Source organism: Panthera leo, chromosome A1, assembly GCF_018350215.1.
Source record: "Panthera leo isolate Ple1 chromosome A1, P.leo_Ple1_pat1.1, whole genome shotgun sequence".
Lineage (NCBI taxonomy): Eukaryota > Metazoa > Chordata > Mammalia > Carnivora > Felidae > Panthera > Panthera leo.
The window spans coordinates 132,347,261-132,362,423 of NC_056679.1; the positions used below are offsets into that span (position 1 = coordinate 132,347,261).

Genomic DNA, 15,163 nt, shown 5'->3' on the forward strand with positions numbered 1-15,163 from the left:
TCTTTTGCCATTATGCTTTTTAACTAGCAAACTTCTCCACTATAAATACTCAAATTGGTTAATTGGGATTTCTTCTTTACCCTTAAATCCCAAGGGAAATGCAGTAGGAGAAGAGTGGAAAGGCAGATAAAAATCAAGACAAGTCTCTATAAACAGGTGGCTTTCCGAACTCCCTAGGAAATTGGGTAACATCTTTTCTACCATTTCTACTTAAATTTGATCTTCCCAAAATTCTTTTGAGGGGCATAGGAATAGATTTCACAATTGTTCCTTTACATATAAGAAAATTGAGACTTTTCATAGAGACAGTAAAATATTCACCTTCAGGTGCTTAACTTTTGTATCTGTATAAAGTCTCTATGACACTAAAAAATTTATCATAGAAAAAAAAAGCCTGTTCTTAAAAATAACTCTAGTTGCTTAACAATTAAGCCTACTTGAAAGCTATCATTTTCCTCCATTTATATTTGCAGTTAACTTTTAACCAGAATGAAGTTATGCTCTGCAACAAAATGTAATTTTTTAAATTCTAAAATACTACAGAAACGCTTTTCAAAAAAACAAATGATATCTGGGGAGCAAAAGAAAAATACTCCTGTCCTCTCTTTCTCCCTCCCTCTCTCTCTCTCTCTTATTTTATTGTTGTTCAGGTACTGAAAATTTCTAATATCCTAATTTACAGGGATATACATGTTCCACAAAATTGCACAGAAGGAAGTACATTAAGAACACAACATCTCTCCTTTAAGTATCCCCCCCCCCCCCAGTTTTCCCCCTTTCCTTTCCTAGCCTGATATTTGAAGATGCTGTTTGCTTTCCTTTGCTCTCAAATTCCTTGGTATTTTTGGAAAATACATTATAGAGTGGTAACTTTTGATTCAACATGATTGTTTGAAGATTTAGAAACATCTTCTAAGTTGTTTTTAATCATCATTCCACTTGTTTCCTAGTAAGTGACATACCACAAAGGTTAAGTTTTTAACAATTTATGGGAGTAATTTCAGATGTGCCAGAAAGGAAAATGACCAAATTAATGATGAAGAGTAAAGTCACTGGACCAAAAAGACAATCTGAACTATCCTCCCTTCATAAAAAACTTACCCAATGTTCCACAGGGCTTATTTTTATAAGTGCAGATATCATATCTATAGAGGAGAAAAAAGAGAGATGAAATTTGTAATCTGATCAAATTTGTAAAATATTTTCGTATATTCATCACATTTCTTTCTTGGAGCTCTGGGTTGTCAGACCACAATCAGTGCAATTATGAGCAGCCAGCTGGAGTGTCGGCATTTTCAGCACTCTGGGGGACACACCGGCTGCACTACACTCGCAGCCTCTGGCTGCAAGCCAATGGGACACCTGCCAGTAAGAAAGAAAGGTTAAAGTGGATTTCTGTAATTGCAAGTTCCAGAAAACCATCTACCATACTGTTTTGAAGCTAGAATAGCTTGTCTGCAGATTGCTACTGCTTCTACAAAAAAGCAAATGAGTGGCTTTTTATCCCCAATCTCTTTGAACCTGCTGGAATATTTTTTTTTTTTATTATAGCCACAGATTGTGTTTTATACTGCTGAGCTATGAGAACTATCTGGAGTTCCTTCAACTCTAACACAGGTTCTTGTTTTAAAAAATTAGCCCAATACAGCAATGGGAATAAAATTGATATCATATAGTTTTCCGACTTGCATACCATCAATTTAGCATGTTTAAAATACAAGTATTTTTAAGTGAATTTGCAAATAGTTAAACAAATAGCTCAACAGAAGCTTTCCTAATGTTGGCTGGGCTGACTCTAATGCTATACTGCATTATAACTAAATAGAAAATATTAAGTCCATAGGTAATGTTGCATATTTTAAAATACATTACATTTAGAAAGCTAAATCAATATTGATATGAAAACCTATTCTAAGCATTTTTATATATTCTTGCAATCTTTAAAACCAAAAGCATTCCATTTTAAAGTGAGAATAAAAAAGAAATTTAAAATCACTGATCATTTTTATTAGCCTATGTTTTATGCTAGAAATGAAAGCTTTTCAGGTAAAATATAATATTTCACAAGCTACAGGAAAATCCAAGTTATAAAAGTTCTTTGATTGTACATAAATAATAGTCCATAATACTGAGGGAAGGGATTAATAATTAATCCCTTCTTGTTCAACAGATCAAAATGTATTTTCAAGAAACAAATATCACTTCTTTTTTTTTTTTGAAGGAAGATGGCAGCGTAGGAGGATGCTGGGCTCACTGCGACCTGCTGATCACTTAGATTCCACCTACACCTGCCTAAATAACCCAGAAAACCACGAGAAGACTAGCAGAACGGAGTCTCCGGAGCCAAGCATAGACTAGAGGCCCACGGAAGAGGGTAGGATGGGTGGAGAGGCATTGTGCGCTACACGGACTGGCAGGAGGGAGCCGGGGCGGAGGGGCGGCCCACCAGCCAAGCAGAGCACCCGAGTCTGGCTGGCAAAAGCAGAGGGGCCAGATGGAGTGTGTTCTGACAGGAAGCGGGACTTAACATCTGGAAGGTTATAAGTTAACAGCTCTGCTCGGAGAGAGGGAGGGCTGGAGGACATCAGGAGGGAGAGTTGGAGCCCCGGACTACAGAGCGCAGCTTGGCGGGGAACAAAGGTGCTCGCCAGCGCCATCTCCCTCGCCCATCCCCAAGCCAAAATCCCAAAGGAAACCATTTCCTGTCAGGGAACTTGGTTGCACCACGCAAACACCCAAGGCTGTGCTTCTACGGATCCATCCCTCCGGATGGATCCACTGCCTCACTGCCGGTACCGCAAGGCCCTGAAGGAAAAGTGAGCTGTGCCTGCCCCTCCTGCCCCTGTGCACGTTGCCGATCCACCCCAGCTAATACGCCAGATCCCCAGCACCACAAGCCTGGCAGTGTGCAAGTAGCTCAGATGGGCCACGCCACCCCACAGTGAATTCCGCCCCTAGGAGAGGGGAAGAGAAGACACATACCAGTCTGACTGTGGCCCCAGCGGCGGGCTGGGGGCAGACATCAGGTCTGACTGGGGCCATGCCCACCAACGCAAGTTATTCAAGACAGCACAGGGGAAGTGCCCTGCAGGCCCGCACCACTCCAGGGACTATCCAAAATGACAAAACAGAAGAATTCCCCTCAAAAAAACCTTCAGGAAATAACAACAGCTAACGAACTGATCAAAAACGATTTAAACAATATAACAGAAAGTGAATTTAGAACTATAGTCATAAAATTAATCACTGGGCTTGAAAACAGTATAAAGGACAGCAGAGAATCTATTGCTACAGAGATCAAGGGACTAAGGAACAGCCAGGAGGAGCTAAAAAATGCTATTAATGAGCTGCAAAATAAAATGGAGATGACCACAGCTCTGATTGAAGAGGCAGAGGAGGGGCGCCTGGGTGGCTCAGTCGGTTAAGCGTCCGACTTCAGCCCGGGTCACGATCTCACGGTCCATGAGTTCGAGCCCCGCCTCGGGCTCTGGGCTGATGGCTCAGAGCCTGGAGCCTGCTTCCGATTCTGTGTCTCCCTCTCTCTCTGCCCCTCCCACGTTCATGCTCTGTCTCTCTCTGCCTCAAAAATAAATAAATATTAAAAAAAAAAAAAGAAGAGGCAGAGGAGAGAATAGGTGGACTAGAAGATAAAATTATGGAAAAAGAAGAAGCTGAGAAAAAGAGAGATAAAAAAATCCAGGAGTATGAGGGGAAAATTAGAGAACTAAGTGATGCACTAAAGAGAAATAATCTACACATAATTGATATCCCAGAGGAGGAAGAGAGAGGGAAAGGTGTTGAAGGTGTACTTGAAGAAATAATAGCTGAGAAATTCCCTGATCTGGGGAAGGAAAAAGGCATTGAAATCCAAGAGGCACAGAGAACTTCCTTCAGATGCAACTTGAATCGATCTTCCTAACGACATATCATAGCGAAAGTGGCAAAATACAAGGATAAAGAGAAAATTCTGAAAGCAGCTAGGGATAAATGTGCTCTAACATATAAAGGGAGACCAATAAGACTAGTGACGGATCTCTCTACTGAAACTTGGCAGGCCAGAAAGGAATGGCAGGAAATCTTCAATGTGATGAACAGAAAAAAATATGCAGCCGAGAATCCTCTATCTAGCAAATCTGTCATTTAGAATAGAAGGAGAGATAAAGGTCTTCCCAAACAAACAAAAACTGAAGGAATTCATCACCACTAAACCAGCCCTACAAGAGATCCTAAGGGGGATCCTGTGAGACAAAGTACCAGTGACATCGCTACAAGCATGAAACCTACACACATCACAATGACTCTAAACCCATATCTTTCTATAATAACACTGAATGTAAATGGACTAAATGCGCCAACCAAAGACATAGGGTATCAGAATGGACAAAAAAACAAGACCCATATATTTGCTGTCTACAAGAGACTCATTTTAGACCTGAGGACACTTTCAGATTGACAGTGAGGGGATGGAGAACTATTTATCATGCTACTGGAAGTCAAAAGAAATCTGGGGTAGCCATACTTATATCAGACAAACTAGACTTTAAATTAAAGGCTGTAACAAGAAATGAAGAAGGGCATTATATAATAATTACAGGGTCTATCCATCAAGAAAAACTAACAATTATGAATGTGTATGTGCCGAATACAGGAGCCCCCAAATATATAAAACAATTACTCACAAACATAAGCAAGCTTATTGACAAGAATGTGGTAATTGCAGGGGACTTTAATACCCCACTTACAACAACGGATAGATCATCTAGACACATGGTCAATAAAGAAACAAGGGCCCTGAATGATACATTGGTTCAGATGGACTTGACAGATATATTTAGAACTCTGCATCCCAAAGCAACAGAATATACTTTCTTCTCGAGCACACATGGAACATTCTCCAAGATAGATCACATACTGGGTCACAAAACAGCCCTTCATAAGTATATAAAAATTGAGATTATACCATGCATACTTTCGGACCACAATGCTATGAAGCTTGAAATCAACCACAGGAAAAAGTCTGGAAAACCTCCAAAAGCATGGAGGTTAAAGAACACCCTACTAAAGAATGAATGCGCCATCCAGGCAATTAGAGCAGAAATTAAAAAATATATGGAAACAAACGAAAATGAAAATACAACAATCCAAACGCTTTGGGATGCAGCGAAGGCAGTTCTGAGAGGAAAATACATTGCAACCCAGGCCTATCTCAAGAAACAAGGAAAATCCCAAAAAGAAAATCTAACAGCACACCTAAAGGAAATAGAAGCAGAACAGCAAAGACACCCCAAACCCAGCAGAAGAAGAGAAATAACAAAGATCAGAGCAGAAATAAACAATATAGAATCTAAAAAAACTGTAGAGCAGATCAAAGAAACCAAGAGTTGTTTTTTTTTGAAAAAATAAACAAAATTGATAAACCTCTAGCCAGGCTTCTCAAAAAGAAAAGGGAGATGATCCTAATACATAAAATCATGAATGAAAATGGAATTATTACAACCAATCCCTCAGAGATACAAGCAATTATCAGGGAATACTATGAAAAATTATATGCCAACAAACTGGACAACCTGGAAGAAATGGACAAATTCCTAAACACCCACACACTTCCAAAACTCAAACTGGAGGAGATAGAAAGCTTGAACAGACACATAACCAGCGAAGAAATTGAATCAGTTATCAAAAATCTCCCAACAAATAAGAGTCCAGGACCAGATGGCTTCCCTGGGGAATTCTACCAGACATTTAAAGCAGAGATAATACCTATCCTTCTCAAGCTATTCCAAAAAATAGAAAGGGAAAGAAAACTTCCAGACTCATTCTATGAAGCCAGCATTACTTTGATTCCTAAACCAGACAGAGACTCAGTAAAAAAAGAGAACTACAGGCCAATATCTCTGATGAATATGGATGCAAAAATTCTCAATAAGATACTAGCAAATCAAATTCAACAGCATATAAAAAGAATTATTCACCACGATCAAGTGGGATTCATTCCTGGGATGCAGGGCTGGTTCAACATTCGCAAATCAATCAACGTGATACATCACATTAATAAAAGAAGAGATAAGAACCATATGATCCTGTCAATCGATGCAGAAAAAGCATTTGACAAAATTCAGCATCCTTTCTTAATAAAAACCCTCGAGAAAGTCGGGATAGAAGGAACATACTTAAACATAATAAAAGCCATTTATGAAAAGCCCACAGCTAATATCATCCTCAATGGGGAAAAACTGAGAGCTTCCCCCTGAGATCTGGAACACGACAGGGATGTCCACTCTCACCGCTGTTGTTTAACATAGTGTTGGAAGTGCTAGCATCAGCAATCAGACAACAAAAGGAAATCAAAGGCATCAAAATTGGCAAAGATGAAGTCAAGCTTTCACTTTTTGCAGTTCACATGATATTATACATGGAAAATCCAAAAGACTCCACCAAAAGTCTACTAGAACTGATACATGAATTCAGCAAAGTTGCAGGATACAAAATCAAGGTACAGAAATCAGTTGCATTCTTATACACTAATAATGAAGCAACAGAAAGACAAATAAAGAAACTGATCCCATTCACAATTGCACCAAGAAGCATAAAATACCTAGGAATAAACCTAACCAAAGATGTGAAAGATCTGTATGCTGAAAACTATAGAAAGCTTATGAAGGTAATCGAAGAACATATAAAGAAATGGAAAAACATTCCGTGCTCATGGGTTGGAAGAATAAATATTGTTAAAATGTCAATACTACCCAAAGAAATCTACACATTCAATGCAATCCCAATCAAAATTGCACAAGCATTCTTCTCGAAGCTAGAACAAGCAATCCTAAAACTCATATGGAACCACAAAAGGCCCCAAATAGCCAAAGTAATTTTGAAGAAGACCAAAGCAGGAGGCATCACAATCCCAGACTTTAGCCTCTACTACAAAGCTGTAATCAAGACAGCATGGTATTGGCACAAAAACAGACACATAGACCAATGGAATAGAATAGAAACCCCAGAACTAGACCCACAAAAGTATGGCCAATTAATCCTTGACAAAGCAGGAAAGAACATCCAATGGAAAAAAGACAGTATCTTTAACAAATGGTGCTGGGAGAATGGACAGCAACATGCGGAAGAATGAAACTAGATCACTTTCTTACACAATTCACAAAAATAAACTCAAAATGGATAAAGGACCTGAATGTGAGACAGGAAACCATCAAAACCCTAGAAGAGAAAGCAGGAAAAAGCCTCTCTGACCTCAGCCGCAGCAATTTCTTACTTGACACATCCCCAAGGGCAAGGGAATTAAAAGCAAAAATGAACTCTTGGGACCTCATGAAGATAAAAAGCTTCTGCACAGCAAAGGAAACAATCGACGAAACTAAAAGGCAACCAACGGAATGGGAAAAGATATTTGCAAATGACATATCGGACAAAGGGCCAGTATCCAAAATCTATAAAGAGCTCACCAAACTCCACACCCGAAAAACAAATAATCCAGTCAAGAAATGGGCAGAAACATGAATAGACACTTCTCTAAAGAAGACATCCAGATGGCCATCAGGCACATGAAAAGATGCTCAACGTCACTCCTCATCAGGGAAATACAAATCAAAACCACACTCAGATATCACCTCACGCCAGTCAGAGTGGCCAAAATGAACAAATCGGGAGACTATAGATGCTGGAGAGGATGTGGAGAAACGGGAACCTACTTGCACTGTTCGTGGGAATGCAAACTGTTGCAGCCGCTCTGGAAAACAGGGTGGAGGTTCCTCAAAAAATTAAAAATAGAACTACCCTATGACCCAGCAGTAGCACTGCTAGGAATTTACCCAAGGGATACAGGAGTACTGATGCATAGGGGCACTTGTACCCCAATGTTTATAGCAGCACTCTCAACAATAGCCAAATTGTGGAAAGAGCCTAAATGTCCATCACCTGATGAATGGATAAAGAAACTGTGGTTTATATACACAATGGAGTACTACGTGGCAATGAGAAAGAATGAAATATGGCCCTTTGTAGCAACGTGGATGGAACTGGAGAGTGTGATGCTAAGTGAAATAAGCCATACAGAGAAAGACAGATACCATATGTTTTCACTCTTATGTGGATCCTGAGAAACTTAACAGAAACCCTTGGGGGAGGGGAAGGAAAAAAAAAAAAAGAGGTTAGAGTGGGAGAGAGCCAAAGCATAAGAGACTCTTAAAAACTGAGAACAAATTGAGGGTTGATGGGGGGTGGGAGGGAGGGGAGGGGAGGTGATGAGTATTGAAGAGGGCATCTTTTGGGATGAGCACTGGGTGTTGTATGGAAACCAATTTGACAACAAATTTCATATATTAAAAAAAAAAAAAAAAGAAACAAATATCACAACCAGCATTCCACCTTACCATTGAACTCATTAAAAACCCTGGAGATTCCCTTTCCCTATTTTTAGAATTTCAAACTCTTCATCTTGTATGCTTTACATTTTGGGGAAGGGGATTTCTTCTCTAGCATAGCTTTCTCTTCTGATCATTCACATACTCATCCCCGCACCCCTTGTCTCGTAATTCGTAAACCATGGGATTGCAGTTATCTGTACGTTCTTGAATGTAAGATATAGAAAGGGTACTTGGTGTATTTACCAAAGCACTAGAAAGTATATTCTCTGTGTCACAATCTACCTCGTGATCATACTATCCAATGCCTATAATGTTACGTACACATAACCCATCCCAGGAGTCTTCAAGAAAATGTAAACAAAGACTTTTCATAAGTAACGCAGATACAAATATCTATAGGGAATCTATATCCAAATTCTCAACTTCCATATATTCCCTTTCCTAAAACTGACCTGCCTACAAATGCAAGCACCTGCAAGCAACCAGTTTTCCTTTCCTCTTTTTCCTTTCATAATTGCGCTGTTTCTATTTTACAAAAAAGAAAGCATACGTCTCACCCATCCAAACATTGTTATGGTGCATTGCCTCCTGGCTGTAAAAGTCTCAAGAATATATGCAAAGAGATAATTCAAGAATGCATTCATCCTGGGGTCCATCCATTATGAATAAAGCAAGAAAATTAGAAGGGGATATAGTTTGAATTCAGAAGCGAGACAGTTTGCATGGGATGTATTAACATGGTCATTTGATCTAAAAAATGAAGTCAGGTGTGTTATTGATTGATAACAAGTCTGACTTAGCTAAGGATTTTGGCAATGAGGGCTGATTTAGCCCATTCAACCATATGGTAAACATTTTTCATGATTCAGTGAAATAGACAATAGTTACCGTTAACATGTTTTTAACTATAATCTTTGTAGCTACTTAAAGTTATAATAAAAAGTATTTTATTTTATTTTTATTTTTTAATGTTTATTTATTTATTTTGAGAGAGAGACAGAGAGTGTGAGTGGGGGAAGGGCAGACGGAGGGAGAGAGAATCCCAAGCAGGCTCCTCACTGACAGGGTGGAGCCTGACGTGGGGCTAGAACTAATGAACCGTGACATCATGATCTGAGCCGAAACCGAGTCAGACGCTTAACCGACAGAGCCACTGAGGCGACCCTAGATAGTAACTTTGAAATTTGCAAAGTGGTATGTCATTTTTCCAAATTATTTTACGAGGCAAATTAAGCAAAATTTTTGAAGATCACAGACAAATACAATTTCTATTTCCACCTCATAGCAGTCCTTTCTCATCTCCTCTCATTGCTTTCATTTTGCATACACTTTTTATGTTACACTCATGATGAAAATTATTTCATTCTGTCATGACTGCCCAAAATGCCCACACAAAGGCTAAAGCCATCAACAAATAATGCAAGCTAAAGCATCTTAGAATAAGATCATTCTATTTGCATTTTCTTCAGCTTTTCCCAATCTTCTAACATACCTATGAATTCTCTATATAGGAAAAAGACATACCATTTCCTTGTAGCTTTTGCATTCACTTCATGCAGTATCCTTCTCTAGTCTATATTCACCAAGAACAATTATGATCTACATATTTACTTTAATACCAAGTGCTGAAAAGCAACATTTTTACTTTCATTTTCTCATACATGGATTTGCTAAGGACCTATTTTGTGTCCAAGTATATTGCCACATAATGGGATCTAAATAAAGTTGGGTAGGTTAATTGTGGTCTATTTGGGAAATGACATATAAGCAGGTAAGTTACAACAATGTGGAAAGATGATTAAATAAAATAAGTGTAAAAAAAGTTAAACTTACACCCAGTAGAGCCAATACTTGATAGCTGTTATAATGATGACTACTGCCATAGTCAAGTTATATATAAAAATACTATGAAAATAGAGAGGAAGGAGGAATTCCACAATAGAAAACTAAAAAAAAAAGATTCACATAGGACATAACATTTGAAACAGATTTTAAATATATAACCAGATAAAATAGAAAAATAAAGGCATTCCAGGCAGAGAACAGAATCATCAAAGGAACAGAATCTGAAAGGGTATGGCATATGCAGGAAACCATCAGAAGTTCAGAAAGGCTGAAGCATTGAATATATAGGATAAAATATCGAAAAATTAGTTTAGAGAGTTTCTGTTGGGGGGACAGATTATTAAGTGCCTTGAATACCAAACCAGTTTTTTCTCTATAGAAAAAAAAAATACTTAGAAAATACTTGGCATAGTACAAAAAATATATTTATGTAAGTGTGTTTACAGATAAAAATCTGGGAGGATAACAGTGGGTATATACAGAAGAGATGGGAGAATGGGGAAATTATAAAGATTTTTACTCTGCTGTTCACATTTCTGTATAACTAACATTTAATCAGAAGGTGTTCCACCTATGGCTGTCTCTAATGACCAACACAAGAGATAACTGAAAAGAAGCTTTATGTATGTTAAATAAATGTTGAAAAAGATGTTTTTCAATGAAGAAGAAATATTAGTGATGTTCCAGATTACGTACATTGGTCAAAATATTTCAGAAACACTCCCCCGATCTGCATGAACACATACAACAATGCAGCAAACTTTGCAGGCTGTACACTTAACGTAAAGCACCTGGTGTTTGTGTTGTGTGTCTAATCATTGCTTGAAAGATTATGGTGTCAGTAAGGGAGTGGAATTCTGTCCCTAAAATGGGTTTATGTACCAAATGAGTGCATTTTTCATGGAAAAGGTTATAAGCGCACCTAAATAACTGAGAGCTGGAATGTAATCAGGCTTATAAAACAAGGAATAGGAACTATTTTGTAATTCCTTGTTTGTTTAATACATATTTGTGTGCTTAGTGGCATTTGCTCTAAAACTTCCCTTCATTATAACTGATAACAACACTTACTCAACAAACCATAAGAGTGTGCCTGACCATATTAAGTCCAGTTTGAAACAATAAAAACCCATGACTGATGGGAGGAAGAGGTGATATGGTAATAAGAAAAATAATTCATATGTGGCCATATCCACCATGATACATACTTTTAAAAGATTTCTCTTCTTTAGGCTATTATTATAATTTAAGCAGAAGGAAGACTTCAGCCATGGATTAAACACATTACACAGTTTTAGCCACAAATTACACAATATAGTATCAAGTTGTATTTATACCAATATCAAGAATGTTAATCTAAAAGACCTAGTTTCTATTCAAAGTAAACTTCCTCAACTATATTGAATTTCCATTTCAATGCAGAATTGATTGATATACCTTTCCATACCTTGATTGTATGTGCTTGCTCAACACTGTGTTACCTATACATAACAAAATGTTCAACATAAGTTCAAGGTAATAATTTGAGACATTTAAAAGTTAAACATCGCATTAATTCAGTTACTTTCTTATTTTTATAAATGTACTATTCTACATTTTACCTTTTAAAATTTCTTATTCCACCCATTCTCTCATTACTATTTTCCCTTCTTTTTCATGTATAAATGTCTGAGTCTTTCCCATCCTACAAACTATTCTCTTTGCTGTCAGTCCCATATTTCTACAGATGAAAAGAATCTTAGAAAGTTATCTAATTCAAGCTATATTATACTTGAACCATGATTTGCCAAATTAGAACACGTATGAACCAGCTTATTTCAATCTTCTCAAATATTACCATTATCATCATTTTCAACATTATATTATGATAATTCTCATAAACTTCTCCCTGCACCCCCTTTTTTCTCCTGGATTTCTCATTTTTACCATGCATTGCATTAATTCTATATCCTATCAACTTCTCTGACATGCTATGGTTTTGCCTTATCTTCCTCCAAATTTGAGTCATGTCAGGAAAAACTACAAAGGAAAACAATGCAAGGAATCTTGCCTTATCACAAAGATGTAACTGGTGTGCTTTTAAGGCATTTTGCTGCTGGACAAAGTGAAGAAATGAGAGGCTGAGGAAAAGAAAAGGAGTTCCCCATTCCCTATTTTCAGCATCCTTTAAACAAATCAATCTTTACTAAATCTCAACCAACAAAGAAACAGCAGGAGGCCCTAAACTTAGGTCTTTGGTCTAAACTACAGGTGAGGCTAAGAAGTACAGCGGGGTCCTAAAAAGGGACAGAAAAGTTGAAATATGACTACAGAATGTTCTCTGGATTCTGAATTTGGATAGAATAACAACACCTCATCATTGTGGCACCTGTTTTGTTTCCTTTTCATGAAAGAATAATAAAGGTCTCAGGGCAGATGAAAAAGCACTAAGAAACATGATCTAGGAAGTCTACATAACACCAGGTACCTAAATCCTGCTCTAGGATGAGTAGATGAATGCATACATTGTCATTCCCTTACCCTATGTTCATAAGGGAGGACTGACTGAGCAAAATCAACACCAGAGAGGTTGGCTGAATATCTGTTACTCTAACACTGGTACACTTTTCTGCTGTGGATACTTTCAATTCTTTAATCTCCTAATTACTTTTGGTTAGGCAAGGCTATCAGAAGAAATTGACCAAAACATATGATTAAGTTCCACTTTAAGGTCTGTAAAATATAGCACTACCTCACAATGATGAAATACCTGGATGGGTTCTTAAAACTTTTTCCAAAAACTACATTCCATTCTTATGTAAGAGAAACACTCATTGCAAAGAAGCATTCCTTTCAATGATTTAGGTTTGAAAATGGAATGAATCAGAATCTAAACCCTGAGTCTCATTTGTTTAACACTGAGTCATGGACTTATTTCCAATCAAAATGTCCTGTGGTGAAAGTCAAGTGATAGTGACACAGCACTTGTCTGCTTTCTTTACGTGCACTGAGGCACCAGCAATATAAAACTGACTGCAGTTACAAAGACAACTATAATAAAATAATGGAGAGAAAACATGATTTTAACCCAATATATGCAAGAATGTACTAACACTCTTGATGATAAATTAAAAAGATTCTAGGATCACTCGCCTTATTTTGGTCTGCTGTAACAGAATACCATAGACTAGATGGCTTAAATGACAGACATTTATTTCTTACAGTTCTGGAGGCTGGAAAGTTCAAGATCAAGGTACCGACAGGTTTGGTGTCCGGTGAGATCCCATTTCTTAGCTTGTAGACAGCAAGCTTCTCCTTGTGTGTTCACATGGTCTTTCAATGATGCTTACTCATGAAGAGAAAACAAAGCTCTGGTGTCTCTTACCCTTCTGATAAGGGAACTAATTGCATCATGAGGGGCCCACCCTCATAATCTCATCTCAACCCAAAGTCCTCCAAAGGGCCACATCTCCATACTAACAAATTGAGGACTAAGACATCAACACTGGAGTTTGGGGGGAGGGAAAACAAACATTCAGTTCATAACATTTCACCCCTACCATGCCCTCCAAATTAACGTCCTTCTCAATAAAAAAATACATTCATTCCCTCAACAGGCCCAAAGTCTTAACTCATTCCAATATTAACTCTAAAGTCCAGACTCTCATTTAAATATCATCTAAAGAAGATATGGGTGAGACTCTAGGTACAATTCATCCTGAGGAAAAATTCCTTTTTAGCTATGAACCTGTGAAATCAGAAAAGCTATGTGTTGCCAGAACACAATGGTGAGATAGGCATAGGATAGATGTTCCCATTCCAAAAAGGAGAAATCAGAAGAAAGAAAGAGGTAGTGGATCCCAAGTAGGTTTCCAAGTAGAGTCCCAAAACCTTCCATGGAACATGCCAGTGGACTTAAGGCTTGAGAATAATATAGGCTTGGACTCTACTCTCTGGACCCACTGGGGTGGGAAGCATCATCCATGTTTTCACATCCATGGCCCCACCCCTTTAGTTTAGCAGAGTGCTGTTCACAAGGCTCTCTCTGTAAGGGTCCTACTCACTCTGCTGTCTATGAAGGCCTTCTTATGCACCTCTTGCAGGGCAGTGCTTTCTTTCCTTTGAAACTAAGATGGAGGCAGTCTTGCCACCCAGGCCATGCACTCTGGGCTTGTGGTAGAAGTAGCAGCCCAGATGATCTCTGAATTGCCTTTGGGGTTCTTCTTCCCTTTTCTTGAAGGATAATGCATGTTCATAGGCTTCCTTTGTTCCCTCCTATTTTCTTGGTTTCCTTTAGTCCCAGCTGTTAGTGTTTCTCCTGATATAAACTGATCTCTATCTATTGCTAGCTCTCTTGAGATGGATGATCACTCTGTAGTTCACAGCCACACTAACCTCCTTATTGAATGGCCAGTCATACCTCAGTTTCTCTTCTGAACATGTTCCTCAATTGTTGCAATATAGACAGGCTGAGATTTTCCAAATATTTAGGTTCCAGTTCCTTTTTGTTTAGCAATTCCTTCTTCAACTCCTTTCCCTTCTTGCATTTTACTATAAGCAGTAAGGAGGAACTAACTTGATCCTTCATCATTCTGTTTAGAAATCTCCTCAGCTAAATACCCAATTTCATCACCCACAAGTTCCACCTTCCACAAAACACTAGGACATGAGCATAATTCAGCTAACTTCTTTGCTATCTGATAACAAGGATCACCTTTTCTCCATTATCCAATAACATATGCTCCATTTATGACCCAGATGTCACAAAAATGGCCTTTATCATCTACATTTCTACCAAAAACCTGTTCATAATAATTTGTGTATTCTATTAAAAAATGGAAGCTTCCTTTACAACTCTCCTCATTTCCTCCTGAAGTCTCACCAGAATTGCCTTTAAACGTCCCTTCATGGCAACCTTGGCTTCTTTTAGCCTGCACTCCAAAATTCTTTCAGCCTCTAAT

The 15,163-nt window shown here is 38.1% G+C and overlaps 1 protein-coding gene across 1 annotated transcript in view; it reads right to left on the reverse strand.

The window, feature by feature from the left end:
* The window catches only part of ADAMTS6 (ADAM metallopeptidase with thrombospondin type 1 motif 6), a 295,715-nt gene that overhangs the window by 172,504 nt on the left and 108,048 nt on the right, over positions 1–15,163 (reverse strand). Inside the window, exon 7 of the mRNA XM_042940219.1 lies at positions 1,102–1,145. Coding sequence (XP_042796153.1) covers positions 1,102–1,145 — 44 coding nt within the window. The remainder of the gene's footprint in view (positions 1–1,101; positions 1,146–15,163) is intronic.